Raw genomic sequence first — 20,180 nt, 5'->3', positions numbered from 1 at the left:
ATCTCGTTCTTGTGGTCTTGGTGTTCTGTTTCTCACCCTCTTCTTTCTTAATTTAGCACAGTTTATGTCTTAGTAGCCTTGATACATTCCAAAGGGCTCTGAGAGAGCTCTGATAAGAATAGCTACAAGCGGTATGGCTGGTGCACTGTGGGGCTAAAGTTGCTCAGACACACTGCTACAAAATGCCACCTAAACCGGTGTCAATGCCAGAAAAGCAAAAAACCAAAAGAGGGTGAATCAGGGCGGTGTGAAGGAGAGCTGGAGCTACCCGTATCCTCCGTGGATGAGGTGAGGATGAGCAGTGCGAGCTGTACAGGAGCACATCAAAGGTGATGAATACTGTAATAAATCCCTGGCACCCAGCACCTCAGCAGCTGTCAGCGCACCGCACGCATTAGCGGCTCAGAGCGGGGTGGGAGCACGAGAGATGGAAAACGAGTCCTCCACAGGAGAACCGCACCTCTGCCACGTGGAGGATTTCACACTCTCTCCGTGGGGAGCACAGGGGACAAAACTGCTTTCCTGATCACGCCCAGTCCCAGTGCACGCAGCACTTCACACCTTCCTTTCAGGTTTGCAAACAGAGCTCCGGCAGCTCCACTTCGCATTTTCTTTTCCTCATTCATAGAGAAAAACACATAATGTCCTTACTTAAAACACAGTGGAGGAGTTTGACACAAATTAATGACTCGTCTGTCATACTTTAAGAATCCTGATATTTGCAAGGAGAGGAAAAAGGCTGCAGGTATTCGGAGAGCTGTAAAAAGCTGCCTTGGAATTCAAAGACAGCTCATAAGAAATCAAATCAACTGATAGGTTGCTGTAAGGTTCGAGATACCCGTTTTGCACTAAAATCACACTACTACGATATTATGAATAAATAAAAGGTTATGGGAAAAGTAAGCCACGAGTTCTCTCAAATTAGATCCCATTGGCGTGAAATTACTTCACAGCTGCCACATGTGTTGCTCCAAGAGAGATTACTCCTTAAATAATGTTAATGACAACTTTGATTTGACTTCAGTAATTACTAGAGGGAGAAGGGACCACATTTCCTAGGAAGAAAAATCTTTTATCTGCTTGTTTAATGTACAATCTTTGATGAAATGGAACTCCTTTCCCCCAAGTTATTTCCCGAGTATTTTTGTTTTGAAGAAGAAATTGATTTCCAGGTTGAAAATGGAGCTGCTGTGAAGCACTCAGCTGTGGGAGAGAGTCTAATTGTCATTTACAATGACCCTCGATTCTTCTCTAAACATAGAGAGCTTCTTTTTCTCTCCTAACTCTCCTTACCCTCACTCCACTTCACAAGCAGGCGTATTCACAGGGCTGGATTCTTCTCTGAGTTACCTCCACCACCAACAGTAAATCATAAAAATTTCTCCTGCAATCAATGGAGTGTCTTCACATTTACCAGACAGTATAATCTGGTCCACAAGGCAGCTGATTGTTATCTATAACCTCCCCATCCAATTCAAGTGATGGGAGATGCAACCCAAAAATTTCCTTTGGGCTTTTTTACTGCCAAAATAGATCACATTCTCTGGCAGCCTGTTTACAATCTCCACTTTTCTAAATAAACATCACAGAACCTATACTGCTTTTACTGCAAAATGCTTCTCCCTGCCTGTATCAAGGCAGGTATTTAGCTGACGTGCCGACAGTGACAGAAACTCTGTGCAAGCCTGGGGTGCAGCACCAAGACACAAGGTGCAGTGGGGAGCAGGGAGCAGCAGGAATAATCTTCATGGTTAGGTAAGGTGAAAACCCCTTGCACTCTCCCCATCCCAGTTAGACACTACATGGTGATGTAAATTATTAGAATGCAGCTGCCAGAGAATTTGGGGGCAGGATGGTCCTTCTCAACAAAGGCAGAGAGGAGCTGTTATGTGCAGTGCCCAAATCTCAAACAGGCTGCGAGCAGAGTCTACTGAGGAATTGTTGAGCTGGGATGTTCTGCAGGATGGAGGGACTGAAACAGCTCTTGAAAAGGCCACCAAGCAAAGCCAGGCACTACCACAGCTCAGTGGCTGCAGAAGCGCTGAGGAGAGCACAGTGTTTAGAAGAAATCATTCAAAGTACATTCCTGGACTGTAAATGAACCGAAACTGCTCAGAAAAGCCCTGATGTTGAAGGTCATGCAATTAAACACAGGGCTCTGATTTGCAATGATCAACAAAAAGTAAATGCATTATTAAAATGCACGGCAAGTAGAACAAAACACCAAAAATGGACAGATTCTGGCTGTACTCTGCCATTACATTAATTAACAGCTTTCCCCTATTGGTTTGCTCACTAAAATTCAAACATATTCATTCTTTGATGAACATTTGTATTCAGAAAATGGCAAATTTCTTCCCAGCCTTCTTTTGTTGGGAAGGGATGATAGCTGTTAATGAGAAAGGGAACCGAGAAGGAGCAAAACAACTTAGCTGCCACACTCACAATGTGACTTTCTCACTGGGGGCTTGAACTTCAGAGCAACTTCAACTCATTTACAGAGCCTGGGAATGAAGGTGCCTTCCCCATATGAAAATTAAATATTTTCACGCAGTGTTATGACTTTGCCTTGAAGCATTTGTGGCTCCATGTTTCATTGGCATTTGTGGTCATTTTAGTCCACTGAGCTTAAATGTGTAATAAGGATGCCTGGATGTGGATAATTCTCCCTCCTTTCCCACTGCAATCAGGTTTTGTCCTTCATTATACCTTTCTGTGGAGTCTATTAGACCATAAATCTTTACAGAGTTCTTCAAGCTTTGACCTACATCTTGCATATACGGGAACTTTTCTCCCTAAATTGTCTTTTGGAGCACACCAGTTCATTAAAGTTTTGAACACTGAACCCTCACTCTTATTGCTTTATCACCCAGTTTATGTGCCAAATGTCAAAACAGCCATCAGAAATCTGATTTATGAGGATATATAGAGAAATTGTGGTACATGCTTCTGACTGGGAGTCAGCTAGCAATTCCCTATCAGGATTTCCTCCCCAGCTCCCAGTGCCCAGCAGGGCAGTCCAACACCAGTGCTGCAAACATTGAATTCACAAATCACAATTCAGGACTAACAAAGCTTTGAGGCTTTTTGTAAAATCTTTGAATTTGTGTGCTTTCCAGTTTTAATCACATCTGACCATTTTGTGATATTCCTTTTTTTTTTTAATAAAAGTCAGTGCTGATTGTAAAAAAATAAACAGTTAGAAAGTCAAGCAGTCTCCAAATGCCAGTGTGAAAAGTATTTAATACTCTTTTTGAAATACCAGAAAATTCTGGATGAAGCTGTAAGCCGGCAGTACTACACAACACACAAGCATGGGTAAGGCATGTCAGGTTCACATGCTGATTTACCATTTCATACCGAAGCGGATTTATGTCCTGCTCACACCCCCGATCTCCCTCACCCGGCACAGCCGTTCAGTTTATTTCTATCGCTGGTTTTGCATCATCAGCGCACGCCCCGTACCCGGTGGTTCCCGGGCCGTGGGGCAGGCTCCTGTGGGCAGAGGGCCGCGAGCAGAGTGCCGTGCCCGCGGCCGCCCCCGGCCCCGGCCGGAGGGTGGAGCCGCGCCGCCGCCTCGCCCCGCTCCTCCCGCGGCGTGCGCGGTCTCGGCGCTACGCGAGCGCGGGGATCCGCCGCGGCCTGTGGGCCGCCATGGCCGGGGAGGTGAAAACCAAGCTGTCCAAGAACCTGCTGCGCATGAAGGTGACGGGGGAAGGAGGGGAGGGCGAGCCTGAGGCCTGCGGGGTGGGGGTGGAAGCGGGGGCAGCAGGCCCGGCACCGATGGCGAGCGGGGCCCGGCGCTGTGAGGCGCGGCCGGGCTCCGTGTCCCCGGCCACACGCGGCCGTCCCGGAGCCCCGGTGTGGGGCATTGCCGTGCCCATCGCCGGCCACCCACGCTCCGGATAAACTGATGGGTTTATCCATGGGCCTCTCCCCGGCCCCCTTGCTGGGCTGCTGCCCCAGTAAGAGATCACTGATGCCGGCACCGAGCCGCTCGAACGCGGGGGTTACAGACTGCTGGGTTCGGTGCGGGAGAGCAGCCTGATGGTTCCAGCAAAAGCCTGGCCTCAAGGGCCAGCTCCGGCGCACCTTTTGGGAGTGCTTTCGTTCCACCTCGCTCCTCTGCTGCTGGGTTGTTTGTTGTGGGTTTAAATAAAAATATTTCAACGGCACATTGAAATGAAAATAATCAGTGCTGTTTGCTTTGCTTGGGGGTGGGGCTTTTATTATTGAGAAAAGAAAGTTTTGGGGTGTCCATTTTTACCCCTGTTTACCTTGCTGAGTAAGGAAATCCCAGCCTGAATGGGGATTAGCATCCAGTATTAACCAACTTTCCCATATCGTAAAAGCCAGGGATCTTAGTAACATCCCGATGTGCTTATTACCCTTGGAATTGTGAATCTTGTGTCACCAGTGAAATTAGTCTCTGCTCACTGGCTAATGGATTCCGCTTCACACCATGTACTACAACTCCTAATTCAGTAGGGTACGTTCTCTGATTGATGGTCCTTTATTGCTGGAAAACAACCAGGAAAAGTCGAGGACTTTTTTTTTTTTTTTATGTTAATATTCAATTTTTTAACTGAACATGATGGGGCCTTTGTGCCTTCTTGCTTGTGGTGTTTTATGTAGCCATTTTTTCCCCATGTATATGGGCTTATATTTCACATTCTGGCTGAAAAGAGTTAGCTGACTTCAGTTCAATTTTTCACATAAAGTGCACTCTTCTACAGTTGGATGATGGAATATTTACCCTAATTAACAGATGCTTCTAAATCTAAAACTTGTACACAGAAGGAACAAAATACATCTTGCCTCACTCTCTGAAGGCAGTAGGTGTAGAACTGAGTCAGGCAGCAATGTGTGATACAGTCAGACTCCCATAACCTGGATGGCAGCATCATTATTTTTTTCTTATTTTTATATAATACGCTTTTAAAATGAAATTTTTCTTTCTTTGTTTTTTGTCAGATTTCAAAAGCAGGTTTTTGGATTGTTTTTCTTTGGAAGGCCATGGAGAACCAGCCATGTGAAATGCTGCCATGACATTTGCAGGTTCACAGTCCAGGCAGTAATAACCAGCTTTGCAGAGATCAGTAGGTTTTGAAAAGGTCATACACAGATCTTGCATTTAGCACTTTGGTTCTGCAGAGCTTCCTGTTTACAAATGTTTTAATTAAGCCTTTAGCAGCTGCCTCTGCAGGTAGTGATCCAATGTATTAGCAGAATTCAGCAGGTGGGTGCAGTGGCACCCAGATGTGACCCAGAGGTGTGGTTGGTGGTGTTGGAAGGACCATTTGCAGTAAATACTGGCCCGCATGGAGACACACTTTTAGATCCTGCAGTATTTGATCCAGGTCTCATAGCTTGGGGAAACTCACCCAAACAGCTCCTCAGTTACTGACTTGCACATTCTGTGCCTACAACAACTGGTATATTTTTAATTCTTCAGTGTGTGTATACATTCGAGAGAAACCTGATCACATAATTTCTATCTAGGTTTTTCCTGTAGTAATCTTCGGGAACATAATCTTTAAAATGGAGTGTGAAATGATTATTTAATTGGGTTCTTGTAGCAGAATTTCTTGTGTTGAGATTTTCGACTGGCTAACCAATTTCCTTGAGCAATATGTTTTTCCACATGATAGATTCACTTATTTTCCTCAAGAAGATACTGTAATTTTAATTGGAAAGCTTTGACATATTCTGAATCGACTCAGAAAACAGAAGTCAATTTTTCTTTCATTAAAGATCTTGTACAGTGGATGCAAATAGAAATAGAAAATTAAACACTAGCTCTGTTGGCTTGTACTTCTGAGTTTGGTTTGGTTGGGCATTTTGTAAAGACTGAAGAGATGTGTGGGTTGTTTATAATACATACTTTGCACACCTATATCACCTATATATTTTTACAGGACTGTGTGTGAACTGTACTGTTAGACTTGCCTCTGTCTGGGAGTTAGCTTGGTATAAATGTAGACCTCTACCTCTGACAGGTACAGTTATCCAAACAGTTTCTGTAGATCCTCAGGAAGGTCCCAGCTTTTAGGGGAGGTGGGACTGTATGGATTATCACCATAAAATTTTGAAGAGTTCTGTTTTTTCCCCACCATGTTTCATTGACATTGTTTAGACTTATTTCAGGCACCTGACTTAAGACAAATGTAAATTAAAATGCTGTTTCACAGGCCTCAGGTCTGTAGTTCAGTGCTCTCAGCAGTTTTTTATAGGCTGTGACAGATGTCTTCTTCTTCTCCCAGCTGTTGAGAGGTTACTGTTCCTACCTGCCTGTTCCCATCCTCTGACAGAGGTTATCACCAAGGAAGCAAGTGACAGGAGTGTCCTTGTGTTAGGAAAAAATAGCAGTCTTGCCCTGAACTTCATTCTTGGTCTCAGCTCTTTTGGCAGACTGTTTCTGCAGAGGGTTAGCATGTCCTTAAATACAGTGCTGGACCCGTACTTTGTGGGTCAGTGAGAACTGGAGAGCTGGGAACATCTTCCTTTAGCACAGCTGGATACAGAGGAGTTTTCTTCATAGTCTGGTTTCAGTGTCTTGCATTTTTCCACTTCCAAAGGCAGGTTTGTGCCTACAGAGCTACAAACACAATCCAGTTCATTAAATCTGAGAAAAGGATGGTTGAAAATACAGATGTTTCAAAAAATGGCCAGCCTGGTGTGACCCACCTCCAGCTCTGAGCTCCAGTGCTGCTTTATGGGTGGAGTTGGTTCCTGATGTGCAACAATAACTTCAACACCATTATCTTCTTTCTGGTCTTTACTGAAACATTAGAAAAACCTGAGTAAAATTAGGGAATTGTGACAACTCCAGTCCATCAAAACTAGCCAGGACAGGTCTGTTTCTTTATATGTAAGTACAGGTGGGACTGACTGTTAACTTTCAGTAGATAGCTGTGATCAGCAGCTGCTTTAATTTTCCATTGTCTGTTTGCACAAACTTTGACCAAACTCAGAGGAAAAAAAAAGTCACAAAAAACATTTACTTTATATCAACTGCTAAACATTATGTAATGGATAATAGCTATCATGTAATTACTGCATGTTCATAAGATACTCACAATGCAGAAAACTGAAGCTGTGTGTTTGTGTCTTTCTTTGTAGTTCATGCAAAGGGGTTTGGATTCACAAACTAAAAAACAACTAGAGGAAGAAGAAAAGAAGATAATTAGTGAAGAACACTGGTATCTTGATGTACCAGATCTAAAGGAAAAAGAGTAAGCTTGTAATCTTTTGTACTTCTTATCATCATTGGATTGTTTTGAAATGGAAATAGAATATTCATATATTTTCCTGTAAGATAAGTATGATAAATAACCAGTTAACAGAAGCAAAAATAGTGACAGACTGTCATTACAACTTTTTTATTATTTATTTTTAGGGTTTTATTGACGTTGCATAGTAGTTTGACCTACTTTCAATTCTTGTGTGTGTTGTTTTCTTTCACTCACACGTTCTTCTAGATGCATGTAATTAGTTTCTTTCAGTCAGGGTCCACTTCATTCATTGCTGCTTTTTCCCTTCATTAGAAACAAAGTTTGAAACCTTGTGTTAGTAAATTCAGCTCCAGACACATGGTTAAGTTGATTCAGGACTGTTCTGTCCTCTTGTGTCCAGCTCACTTCAAATCCTGGTTTTGAAATAGGAGAGATAATGGCAAAAATAAAGGAAGCCTTAGCTAATAGGTAAAAAGTGTCCTGCTCTTTAGAAAGGTGCCTTAAATAGCAGGAGAACTACTTTTGAAATTGCTTGGTTTCATCCTTTCTAAAGTGAAAAAAAATTCCACTGAGGGAGAACATACATAGTTTTGAAAAAGCGGGGACCCGAGGAATTAACTGTAGCTGAATAAGGCCATTGATAAACTCTTTTCCATTACTCTTGGTGGATATGACAGAAAGGTATTTGAGCTTCAGTTGCAGCAAGGAATGTTCAAGCTGGACATTGGGAGAACTTTTGTAACAATAGGGCTATTGAAGCTCTGGAGTAGATTGCCTGAGGAGACACTGGCTTCTTCATCGTGGGAAGTCTTTTGGGGACAGGTTAGCTGGACCTCTGCTGTTCATGGCACATGTGTGACTGATACTGCCTTGAGGCAGGACAATGAGCTCAATCTCTTAAGCCTAAGTTCTGTGATCATTTGATTTACATGGGAGATGAAGAGGATGAGGAACAGGTACATGTGTGTGAGGAAAAGGATGGAACAATCCACCCAAGTATTTTATCTGACACATGTATTATGAATGCCTCAGGGTCATGTTTCTTTTCTCACTCCATGCTCATTAAAAGAGGAAAAAAAGGAGGAAGAAGGGGGAAATATATCTGCTGAACAGAGGGTGACACAGTGTTTTATACCCTGACAGATTCAACTAATGCCAGGTCTAACAGCACAATGAAAAATTAATTAGAACCTTTTCCTGGTATAGTAGTGCCACCTGGGGAGTTATATTTATGTGGTATTTTTATTCTGGCAAAAGTATTAATGTAGGCAGAACCATACCAGCAAAGAGTGCTTTTTGTCAGAAGAGTTAATTTTGCTCCTGGAACTGGCACAGCTTTACTGGCAGAAAGGATTCCTTTGCGCTCCAAGTTTCTTGTACTGAAAGATTTATCAGGGCAATTGAGCAGAAAGTAGTTGATGGTTTAAAATACACTGTGGTTTTGTTTATTTGTGTGCAGAGAAGACAGCACATCCTTTTTGCATTTGTTTAATTTGATTATTTTAAAGTGCATGGTTTGACAAAATGCTGGGTTCGGGGTTTCAGGAGCTGTATAATAGAAGAGAGAAGCTTTCTGCGATGTGAGGATCTCGTTTATGGCAGAATGTCCTTCAAAGGATTCAATCCTGAAATTGAGGTACCATTTCAGTGTCCTGCTTTGAGGTTGTCTCACATTAGGATTGAAGCCCTTGGGGATGGGGATTTGAGTGTTAACACTGCGGCCTTATTGGCCTTTGCAGCACCTTCCATAAATCCTCCCATGTCCAGAAACTCCATCATTCAACCCTAAATGTTGATCAATGCAGCATCTGGTAAATAGAATCTTTTTAGCTCCCCGTGTTGTTGGTCAGTAATTGCATGACTCCTGCAGATTTTCCCTCCCTGAAGTGAGGAAGCCATCCGACATGCTGCTCACCAAAACAAAAGCTCACTTTTCCTCCTGACATAGAATGCACACTCCAATCTACAAACATTCAACCCTATTTATTCAACACTAACTTGTATCAATAAGGGCTTAGAGTTCCAAAGTAAAAATGCTGGGCAAGAGTCTTTAATTTCTTACTGGCATGATTCATGCTGATAGAAGTACACAGGGACAGTAATGAAAAGGTTGGCACTGAACCTGAAGCAGGAGGATGGAGGTGTAAAGACTAAGAGATTTGCAGAAGGCCATCTAAGGTAATTTACTAGAGAATTCTTTTAGTTACTTTGAACTTGCTGTCCCTGTGACTGAGCATATGATTGCTTCATGGCTTTTACTGTAAATCCTTGAAGATATTCTTTCTTTTTAACAAAACCATTTCAAGGTCTGTGTGCTAACATCACAATGAAAAATTAATTATGATCTGGTCTCCTGGAGATGTTTGAAGAACCCTTTAGGATGTTTGAGTAGTACAATACACTGAAAACACTGTCTCTGTTGCCTTTTCTTCATAAGTTTTCATAATGATGGGCTCTAGCCTAACCAGGAACAGAAAATAATTACTAAATTTGATTCTTGCCTCTTATGCTCTTCTACCAGTGAATTTCAGCACTGTTGTCATTGTGTCATGGTTACATGCTTAAGCTGTTTTTCACTTCATTTTCAGAAGTTAATGATCCAAATGAACTCTAAGTGCAAGGAGGAAAAAATTGAAGAGGATGATAAAATGGAGGCTGATGTGTCAGATGAAGAAATGGCCAGAAGGTAAGTTACATTTTATGACATAATCATACTAGCTAGGAATATGATATGTCACTGTATTATGTGTGGGGAAATAAAACCCAAAAAGGAAACAAACAAAATCAAAAAGCCCACAATTAGATGTGGAACTGTACCAAATTGGTTTTCCAGGAATGCTGGTGTATATTCACTTGAATATCCATCGCATTTGGGGGTAAATTCTCCATCACTTGTAGGGGTTTTCTGGCCTTTGATATCCAGGAATTCCATGCTAATTCCCTCCTTGTTACCAGCAACTAACAAATTGAAACTATCAGAATGAATAATAATGTAATAAGTCATGCAGTACTTGTGCTTCTCCAAGCTTTTAATGACCAGGTTTTTTACACCACTTGAATTGTTGATTATGTTTAGGATATGCACCACGATTTTTCCTCTGATTTTAGTTGAAGGTGTAATTTTTTTTATTCTCTCTACAGATATGAAACATTAGTGGGAACAATAGGGAAGAAATTTTTGAGAAAAAGGGACCAGCGTGTGCTCAAGGATGATGATGAAGATGAAGATGATGAAGTTGAAGAAGGGAATAATAACACAAGACCTAGTAAAAGAGCTAAGAAAATGTTCTTAAAACCTCAGGATTAATGTCAGCTGCACAAGTGGAGCTTGTTACCTAATGCCTACCAAACAGAGTACCAAGAACTGGAGATTATTTGGAGTTTTTGCTATTTAATGTAAAGGGTGGATTTGTGAATCTGTTCTATTCTCATTGAAATTTCTGCCATCCACAGGACAGACACTTTCCAAAGTGGGTGTTTTTATAATGGATGTTGTACATCCTTTCCTCTCTCAGCAGCTTTTCATGAGTGGGGCACTCATCCCATCAGTCTCTTTAAATGTTCTGCATAGTTAAATTGAGTGCTGCATGCAATCAAAAGCAACGTTATTTACAATTTAGAATAACATCTGAAAGAAGTATTTGGAGTAAAGATGAGCTGTGTCCAATTCAGTAAGGCAGTTCAGCTTTCACTGCTTGCTTTATTATGAAAATGAAACCTGCGCTCTCTTCAAATTGAAAAAAGTCAGCAGAAACATGCTTGGTTTGTGATCTTTTTTACTGTGCTAAAAATAAGATGGGAGAAGAACAGAGAAATAAAATCCACTTTATTGAATTTTATTTTTTATAAAGTTTATTTAAAAATAGAGGATTTTGTAGTGAAACTTTTTTTATACAGCAAGCCAAATATTGGGCGACGTTTACAGTTTGACATCTGAGCAGATTGTGAATCTTAGTTTCTGCCTTCCAAAAGAAATTTGCTAATTTTGCCTCTTTTTCAGCAAAAAAATCCAATCTTATAATTATGTAAGTCTTGTCATAAAAGCATAATAACAGTTTCGGAAACGTACTTGAAAGCAGAATAAAAACTGTGGGGTTTTGTGTTAATGATTGTGGATTAGTTTATTTAGTGTAAAAAAATTATGCTTAATACAGTCTGATACAAGGATACTCATCCTTTTTTGTGCTGGCCACAGATGTCCCTAACATTTAGCTGAGTGCATTGGTTTATTTAGCATGTGATGAAGCCATCTGAAGTAGTTTTAGGGTAGAAACACCATTCTCTTTGGTCAGTTGGTGCTCTGGGTCTTTTGAAAAACCTCAGTGTGTTCTTGTCTAAAATCATTGCCATTCTTTGTGTACGGCCTTTCAACAAGAAATATTGCTATTGCTACATTTCCTCAGGATGTCCAAGCTACTCATCCTTAGTGCTGGCTCTCTGCAGAAAGGAGTTTGTAACTTGAAGTGAGGAGTGGCCATTTTGCCATGGGCACGAGGCTTTTTTTTGGTCTTTTTTTAACAGCGCAGTGAAGCAAGATGTGAAACTCAATTATTTAAGGAAGGACACACTGTGTCTGCTGTATTTTGCTTGTGATACATGAACTATGATCCATATATCAGGAGCACCTAATTACATAGTCAAGATGGATCACACATGAAAAGAGAAATATACTTTTAACCTAGTAAGGGGACTTTGTGCAGGTGGAAAGGCTGTGATTCATGATCTGAGATAGTTTTTCAGAGCTAATTAAATGCTACTGGTTCAATTACTTAAAACCTGATCATATATTACTGCTAGCTGAAAAGGAGTTAATGATGGCAAGACATTTTTCTTCCCGTGGAAGATGTGACCTGAGCTATGAAATGATTTATTGTTGGTCATCACAAGAAAAACTTGGAATACATCCCATTATTCTTCTTGCTTATTAGTAGGAAAATGATTCCTCTGAATGGATTTCTTGAATGGAGAGTGAATTTCTGCATAGCTGTGCTGAATAATTGAGGGGTGAGGTGTGTTCTGGTGAACCACCAGCAACCAGGAGATGTCACTGCAATTGCATGTCCTGAGACTCTGGGTTGGGGAAGTGTCCAGTGGTGCCATGTAAAGAAGCTTTTGGGTTATTTTGGTAACAGCAGTGGCTGAAATGAATTCTATGTGTAGTCTTCCTTTTTTCAGTGTTCTGCAGAGAGCTCTCCTGCACTGCAGGGTTCTGTTCAGTCCTGTGGGGAGTAATTCTCATCAAAGGGCATTCTGCCTCCTTAATTTCATGTCATTCCCTGAGGGATAGCTGGACATGAGAGTGGCACAGTGCATGGATAAGCACATGAGAAGCTAAACAGCTTCCTAGAAAATCCACGATTTTGGAATTGGGACAGAGGAAGGTTGGTTCTGTTTCAACAGAGCTGAGTTGAACAAACTGTGAAGAAAAGGTAGATTTTAGTTTATTGTCTTTAAATCTGGGAGCTTTGCTGTTCACATTCAGCTGGTGGCTCAGTGCTACAGTAAGACCAGCTACTTATTTTTAGCACAATCTTTTATTCATGGCACATTTGCAAAATGTGCCTTTAAAAGTGCCATCCATAGTGTGTTATTGTGAGCAAGACAAAACCAAAACTCAGCCCTGTGTGACTTTTTAAATGTACTTTAAGTACAGAGTTACAAGCAGACATGGTGGGATGTTCTGAAATACCTGTCTGCATTTCCAATGGTATAAATACATTTATGGATGGATTTAAGTCTGACTTGAGCTTCCTACCTGAGGTAGAAACATTCTGCTGTATAAAATCTATGCTTGAACTACTCTTGACAGAGGTGTAAGCATAGCAGTGAAATATTCATAAAGCAAACCTGCATTGATTTAGGCTTTCTTGGCTCTGACACGGGCTCCAGTACATTTTATGCACAAGCTCCTAAGCTGTAGCCCTTTCCCAGGTGGTCATGTTTCTAAATGAAAAGTGTTTCTTCTTTGAAAACAGGAGCAAGTTGGGTAAGTAGTGGTTTTGTTACAGAAAATGGCTGCCTGCAAACTGGCAAAGTGTTACCAGACACCAGAAGTGTTCCTGCCTGTGACCCTGAAGTGTGGTTGTAGGTGGTGCTCACTGACAGCTGGTGTCTGTCTGTCCCTTGCCATGTGAAGTTTGGTCCCTCCCTTTGGCAGGCTGGTGGTGCTTATCTTGTAATAACTGCTGGGCTTGAAAATACGGAAGTATTGAACAACTATGTCTTTCTTGCTGATGTTTCTCTTTTGCTTCTATTTTGCCTAGTATTGGATCTTAAAAAGCCCAGGACCAGAGTCCAACTGAAGTGAGCCATCCAGTGTGAATTTAGTAATGCTTGAGCTGATTAAACTTTGGCTCTTGGGGAGGGGCAGGATGCTCAGTGTTGCTGTGGAGTTTGAACCATGTTTCTTGTGCTCTGTCTTACTCTCTGATGAGACTCTCCATTATGCAATGCTCCAGCCATGGGTGGCTGTCGTTGCCATTGGACATTGCTTGTGTGTGTAATGGGCAGCTGGGCTGGGATTCTGGGACTTCATCCAGCATTCAGACTTTAAAAGAAATTGTTTGTCTTTCTCTTGATTGGAATACCATACTTTTAAATTGTATTTGGAATTAGATGAGTCTGGGGTGGAGGGGGGCGGTTTCTCAGCATTTGTTTTGCTTCATTTGAACAACAGTCCACAACTAAAACTGCAAAATCACTTAGGCTCTCATTAAACCCTTCTCTGAGAATGCTAATAAAGCATTGTGGTAGGGAAGGATGGCAGCCATCCCACAGTTCCCCAGCACATGTGAATTCAAGTTTCTGTGAGAGCTGATGCTTTAAGGACTTGGTGGTTTGTTTTCTTTTCAGGCTGGGAGAACATCAGCTTCCACAATACTGCCTTGCTAATGGAACCCCAGCATGAGGCCTCAGGGTTTGTTTGGTTTGGTTTGGTTTTACACCACTCATCTCAAACCTCTGAGGGATTTCAGGCCTGGCATTCACACCTCAATAACCTGCTTTCATCAGCTTTTGGGGGGCTTTAGTTAAACTGTGAAACTGTTCCTTAGCTGCATGTGTTGACATTTCTTTGTGTGATTTCATGTTTCTCAGTGAGGACCTGCTTATAATTGTCACATCAAGATGAAAAATTAACACATGGGAGTCAGGGAGATGGTTGGAGCCTCAATCACCAGCAGCTCTGTAGATCTTAGGTAAGAACCAAACAGTAGAAGGGGTAGCTGGGTGAGTCCCATCACCGCAGGCCCTGTTAAATGCTGGAGCCCACTGATCCCCAAGAAACCCTTGCATACAAAAATCCAAGCAATTACCTGGGAGCAACAGCAGAAAAACCTCTAGGGAAGTTGGGAGGCAAAATATCCACCCTGTTAATGGCTGTCCTCAAGACAAGAAAACAGCTGTGGTTGATGGCACAGAGAAATGTGGTTTGGTGAGCTGAGTAATTGAGAATCCCATCAGATAGAATGGAGGTGATCAGTTATTTAGAAAGGTGTAAAAACCCTTAATGGGATGTTAATATGAGTGAATAGCCTGAACACAAGTTACTGAACAAATGCCATAATTCCATTATTAGCAGAAAAGCTATGTTCTGGCCTCAGATTGTTGAACTCTAGGATCTTAAAGGGCTTTTCCAACCTCAGTGATCCTGTGATCCTAAGTTTGAGGTGGGAAGGGTTGGCCAGCAGATCAGCAGCACGAGTGAACTGCCCTCACTTGGCAGATGGGGTGTGCAGGAGTCAGTGCAGCTGGGGGCAGCTGTTCCTAAAACAACTCATAATGTCTTTATTTTCCTTTTATTTATTTTCAGGTATACACTTACAGCATTTGTGAGATTATTGATCAGATTATGTCTTTGAGCAAAAAGACTATTCTGTGGGAAGAATCAACATTTGACTGATACTCAGGCTTATTACAGACTGGGGAGAAAGAGTGTTTTTGCTATTTTTTGAAGCATTTAAGAATGTTCCCCCTTTCTTAGTGGTTTCCTTGGTTGAGCTTTTTTGCAGAGAAGCATGGTAGGAGGAACAACATTTTCTGGAAAATGGGGAAACCTGATTGTGAAAACAGAAAAGGTTTCCTTTAGATTTGACTGGCTTCTTGGGTTGTTTTTTCACTTTGATACAGATGAACAAACACTAATGACATTAAAGCTCCTGTGCTAAGTGGTACCCATTCAGGACAGTCATATGGATACTCAAGTTTGCAGAACAAAATTAAGGGTATAGTGGGCTTAGCTTCATATACAAATATACTGCAGTCCTAAAAGTACAGAATTTCCACCCCTTTTGGGACAAAAGTAAATCCAAGCCAGCTGTGACATTTAAGTACCAGTCACAGTTTGCAGGATGATTATATCTCAGAAACAAAGCTTAGTAGTTATCTCCTTAGAGCCCATCAGCCACAATAACACTGCGATATACAGAATTTTCATCACCAGAAGAATAGCTACATACCAAAAATTACTTGGGGCAGTTTACTGCAGTAATGGCCAGAGGGATGCACATGATGATGATTTTCATTTTGTACTATGGTTTGTCTAAGGATGATGGTGAAAGAATTATGCCTCCTAATGCTCCTTTCCAAGATGACAATGTTTTACTCATATTAAAGGTAGAGGAATGAGATGAGCTGTGAGTGGTTGGATCTTGTGAAAAATGAAGTTTTAAATGTGTGCTTTCTTGTCTAAATGCTCACAGATTACTTGTCTCCCTATAATAACCTTAGAAAATGTGTTGGCAGCATATCACAATTAATAATCCATACTCTTGTGCTACAGGCAGTCCAAAATTCCCCAGACATATTTCTTACCCAAGCTTATAACCAGATTCAAATCAAATCCTACATTTGTGCCAAAAATTGAACAGCAGTCATCTCCCAGCAAATAATTTTTACCTAACTGACTCAAGTCTTAAATTCCTGATTTTTCCCAAAGTGAAATTCACATTAATCTCATACTAATGTATATGTCCTTCAGTCACCTGCAAAAGAATCCCAAAACCTTGCAGTAGGGATTGCACAGACAGTGGAAGCTGCTGTACCCACATAGCATTACTGTAGGTTTTTCTGGCCACCTAGATTGTGTAAGATGCTTTAACATTAATGGGGACAAGTTTTCTCTCTAGGGTGATATTAAATTTCTCTTTGAGGGCTTTTTCCACCTCTTCATCTTCAAGAGTTACAAATTCCACCAGATCCATGTTTTCCTTGTAGTTGTACGTGGTCTCAGTGAGTGTCCACCCAATCAGTGCCCGGAATCCGTCGGTGGTCTGGAGGGTGCAGATGGACTTCTTTGTGAAGAGGGAGTCTGGAGAGGTCTGGAGGTATGTGCACTGGAAATGGAAATCTTCCACTGTCCGTGGCTCGAGGCTGAACATGTAAACCTTGCGACACTCCTTTTTCTCCAGCAGCTCGGAGTTGGAGAAGCTCTGGTTGGGGATGTATTGTTTCCGTCTCGTTTTCTCCAGGTACCAGACGCCGTTTTTCTCCGTGAAGCGGAACACGCCAGGAGCCTGGGGCTGGTCTTTCCCTGACACGAGCTCCATGGGCTGCCACATCTGGTAGGACACCCCAAAGCCTCCATCAACGATGTAGGCTTTGCCATCGATGACGACCTTTACTATGAGGTGGGTCATGCGGGTGGCGTAGGCGTTCTGCTGGGGGTTGAACACGTAGGCTCCCAGGAAGCTGGTGTCATAGCCCAGGCCCTTCAGCACCCAGCCCAGCAGCTGGTTGTTTTCCATGCACCAGCCACCCCTCTTCCTCTGCACAATCTTGTTGTAAACGTGCTCCAACTCCAAAGTAATTTTCTCCCCGCAGTGGATGCTGAGGTTTTCGAAGGGAACAGCGCGGATGTGATGCTGGAATATATCGGTTAAGGTTTCCAAATCTTGTTTTTCAGTGGAGCCTTTATAGCCAGTTCTTGCAAAATACTCTTCAAGGTTCATCTCACCTGTAAAGGAAGGAATTGTGGTTTGGTTTCTTTACATCAGTGATTTATGATGCTGTGAAAAGCTGCCCTGGCTCTGCCAGCAAAGATTCTTTAATCTACTGAACCTCATCAGAATAGCTTTTAAAGGAAACAAGCATTCCTATCAAATGGTTCCCTGAGCAAAGAGCAGTGCACGTGAGGGTTTGCTTTTGTCTTAGAGTCATCCCTCTGGCAAACAGCTGATGCCATTTCAATTTCCTACAGGCAGCTGCGAGATGAATATTTGCTGTATTTGCATTGCAACAGAGGGGTTAAGAAGAAATGTAAGGTCTTGCTGGGGAGTGTACAAGGGTTCATGAGAAATGGTCAAAAGCCACTGCTCAGTGACAGGACTGTCACTGGGGGAGGCAGTGTCATCTGCCAGTGGGAGGGAGGACATTCTGAGCCAGGATTCACATGTTCCTTTCATGAGTCTGCCACTGATGGACATGATAGTGAATGAATCGCTTGTTCCTCTTCCACCACTTACAAAAAGTTAACATGAAAAGTAAAGTGACAAGCTTTATAACTGAAAAAACTCTGACTTTTGAAAGTCACAGACTGCTGAGTCTTGTAGAAACTCATTTTGGTGCTGGAATAATGGATCTGAATGGAGGGAAGTGAGTGGCCCAAAAGACAAGGAGCGCATCTCCATTCCCTCCTGTGCCCTGTGTCTCACAGGTCACCCTGAAAATGAACAGGGGCTGCTTTACTCTCTCTGGTCCTGAGCTTTCTCAAAACTCACCAGTCCTTTAACTCAAGAGTGAACTGTTGAATGTTTACTGCAAATTAGAATTTCTCACAATGATTCTCAGTGGCAGATTCATGCTGTGCATATTCATGGTGTGGAGGCAGCTGTCCCAAGTGAACAGAGAGCACCAGCAAAAACCACACATTACCTGCTACAGAGAGGAATTTAGCTTGCAGTGATATCTAAGCATATTGTTGGAGGATATGTTCAATGTAATAATATTTGTTAAGTGTAACATAAAAGTCATGGCACTTTTGATTTGCAGAATCTGAGTATATCTGATCCTACCACTCTTACTCTGAATGCTAAATAGATCACACCAGTATAAAGCTGGTTCTCGAGTTTGTACTATTTGTAATTTCTTTCTGCAGCTCCATAATATGCTTGATCAGCACTAGATCTGGACTGCAGGAGATGAAAGCCACTGTTCTTTTGAAATGTGAGCAGACCAGATGAAAAGGCAGGTATTGAAAAGGCCGTCCCACAAATGTGGTCATGATTTATGTACAAAAAAGCATCAGCAAAAGAATATTAAAGGTGCAAATGAAGATGTTCATACAAAACTATTCCTTACCAGGATTATACACAGTATCAGCAATTCCATTGTTGAAAATATGTTATCTTCTTTATCCTAGTACATCAGCACATGGACTTCCTGGGTTGCACAACCCAGAGTCTGTAATTTTTTAAGTTGTTTTTAAAAAGCTGTAATTTTATTCCCTTAAAGCAGAATCTGATGATTATTAGACTGAACTTTTGCTTCCTTTGCACTTGAAATACTTTTAAATAAATTCAAGTATCTAAAAGCACGACTTCCAACAAGAAGTTGCAGTTCTAAATTTGTATCTACTATTGTACCTAAACAAAAGAATCTCTTTTATAGTGAAGTGAAGCTTCTCCTGAAGAGTGAAAGGTAGAAGAATTGAAATTGCACATCACTGTTGTGCCCTCTTTAACAGCCCCTGTTTAGCAGGTGATATTTTAGCTCTATATCCACACATTTTTAGAACATTTTTCCTAGAGAATGTTGCTTACGTTATTGTCCATGACCTTTACCTTCATAAAGAAACCAGGGTTTTGTATCTTTCTTTGGAGGGTTTTTTTAAGAAAATAAACTTACCTCTTGTGAGATCCCTTTTTATTTATTGATGTATTCAGTTTCTGGGGGGGTTATTACAGGGGCAGCAGTCAGTGAAGCCAGGAGTGGATACAGATTGTGAGAGTTGTCTTTCTAAGCTCTGCTGGTCCTCGCTCCTGAATCTTAAATTCCAAGAAAGGGCAGAGTCCACCCAAAAAGAATTCACATTTTTGGACTTCGCTGATCCGTGAGCAAATTAAACTTTGTTTCTTCTTATTAGTAGATGTTTATGCCTTCCCCTAGTTAAGACCAGAATGAACTCGTTTTCTATGTAAAGTAATTACATTGCAGATGGTGTTATGACTTTTTTAAATTAAATGTTGTTGTTTTGCAAACCAGCACCTTGCAGTGGAGGATGTTCGTCTGTGCCCTGGTGGGTACCCTGAGGTGCCAAGGTGTTGCAGGCTGAGCTCCATGGATGCACAAATGACCCTTCTTTGCCCACACAGGAACTGTTTCAAGCTGTTCAACTCTTCAGCTGTAGCAGGGAGTTATTGCTGAGCTGCCACACCTAACGAATGCCATGGCAAATATTTAATTGCATGAAGTAATGCATTTCTGTTCTAAAACCTGGCCTCCTGCATCCCCACAGCATTGCAGTGCTGTTCATTTAATTGCTGTTTAATTTAATTCTCCCTGGTCAAGCCTGTCTCCCCTTCATTGGATGGAGGTAGAATATCAGAGGAGGCCTCTGGGAAAGGCAAAGAGCATATTGGACTGCACCTGGGGAAGCACCTGAGTTTTAGGCACATCAGATAGGTCTGTGTGGTTGACTAAAATAAGAATCAAAGTCTTTTTCTTGGCTGATGTTCTTCTGTCACCCTCTTTCATAACAGGTCCTGAAGAGTGCCACAGGTATCATCAGGGAAAAGGCTTCTGTGCTATGGATATCTTGCTGTGAAACCACACTGGTGACACATCCTCACTTCCCAGGGCTTTCTTTTGCATCCACACTTTTAAAGGTAGCTTTTGTGCAGAGTACTGTTGGTAATGAATACGAAGATTTTCTCTATAATGCCATCATCTCCTCTTGATATCACATGAAGGCGTGGTCCCAAAAGTTTAGATTATAGTTTGAAAAGATTG

At 41.8% G+C, this 20,180-nt stretch overlaps 2 protein-coding genes across 2 annotated transcripts; one reads left to right on the top strand and one right to left on the bottom strand.

The window, feature by feature from the left end:
- The first annotated feature begins 3,549 nt into the window (after positions 1-3,549).
- On the top strand, positions 3,550-11,341 carry MPHOSPH6 (M-phase phosphoprotein 6). The gene is made up of 5 exons (XM_059857429.1): positions 3,550-3,705; positions 7,123-7,235; positions 8,781-8,871; positions 9,824-9,921; positions 10,377-11,341. Exons 1-5 carry the CDS (start codon positions 3,655-3,657, stop codon positions 10,540-10,542), a joined length of 519 nt encoding a protein of 172 aa, XP_059713412.1. The 5' UTR covers positions 3,550-3,654; the 3' UTR covers positions 10,543-11,341.
- Positions 11,041-20,095, bottom strand: LOC132332803 (arylamine N-acetyltransferase, pineal gland isozyme NAT-10). The gene is made up of 2 exons (XM_059857428.1): positions 19,077-20,095; positions 11,041-17,187 (listed from the first exon to the last, which is right to left on the bottom strand). The coding sequence occupies exon 2, from the start codon at positions 17,180-17,182 to the stop codon at positions 16,310-16,312; it is 873 nt and encodes a 290-aa protein (XP_059713411.1). The 5' UTR covers positions 17,183-17,187; positions 19,077-20,095; the 3' UTR covers positions 11,041-16,309.
- Between the last annotated feature and the right edge of the window lie 85 nt (positions 20,096-20,180).

Source organism: Haemorhous mexicanus, chromosome 12 (assembly GCF_027477595.1).
Source record: "Haemorhous mexicanus isolate bHaeMex1 chromosome 12, bHaeMex1.pri, whole genome shotgun sequence".
Lineage (NCBI taxonomy): Eukaryota > Metazoa > Chordata > Aves > Passeriformes > Fringillidae > Haemorhous > Haemorhous mexicanus.
This window is presented reverse-complemented; position numbering and strand designations above follow the sequence as displayed.

Excerpts from the sequence above, each read along its gene's own strand:
- MPHOSPH6 (XM_059857429.1), top strand. The coding sequence starts at position 3,655 with ATGGCCGGGGAGGTGAAAACCAAGCTGTCCAAGAACCTGCTGCGCATG. Across the intron at positions 3,706-7,122 it reads AGAACCTGCTGCGCATGAAG|TTCATGCAAAGGGGTTTGGA; the intron begins GTGACGGGGGAA and ends CTTTCTTTGTAG. Across the intron at positions 8,872-9,823 it reads GATTCAATCCTGAAATTGAG|AAGTTAATGATCCAAATGAA; the intron begins GTACCATTTCAG and ends CTTCATTTTCAG.
- LOC132332803 (XM_059857428.1), bottom strand. The coding sequence starts at position 17,182 with ATGAACCTTGAAGAGTATTTTGCAAGAACTGGCTATAAAGGCTCCACT.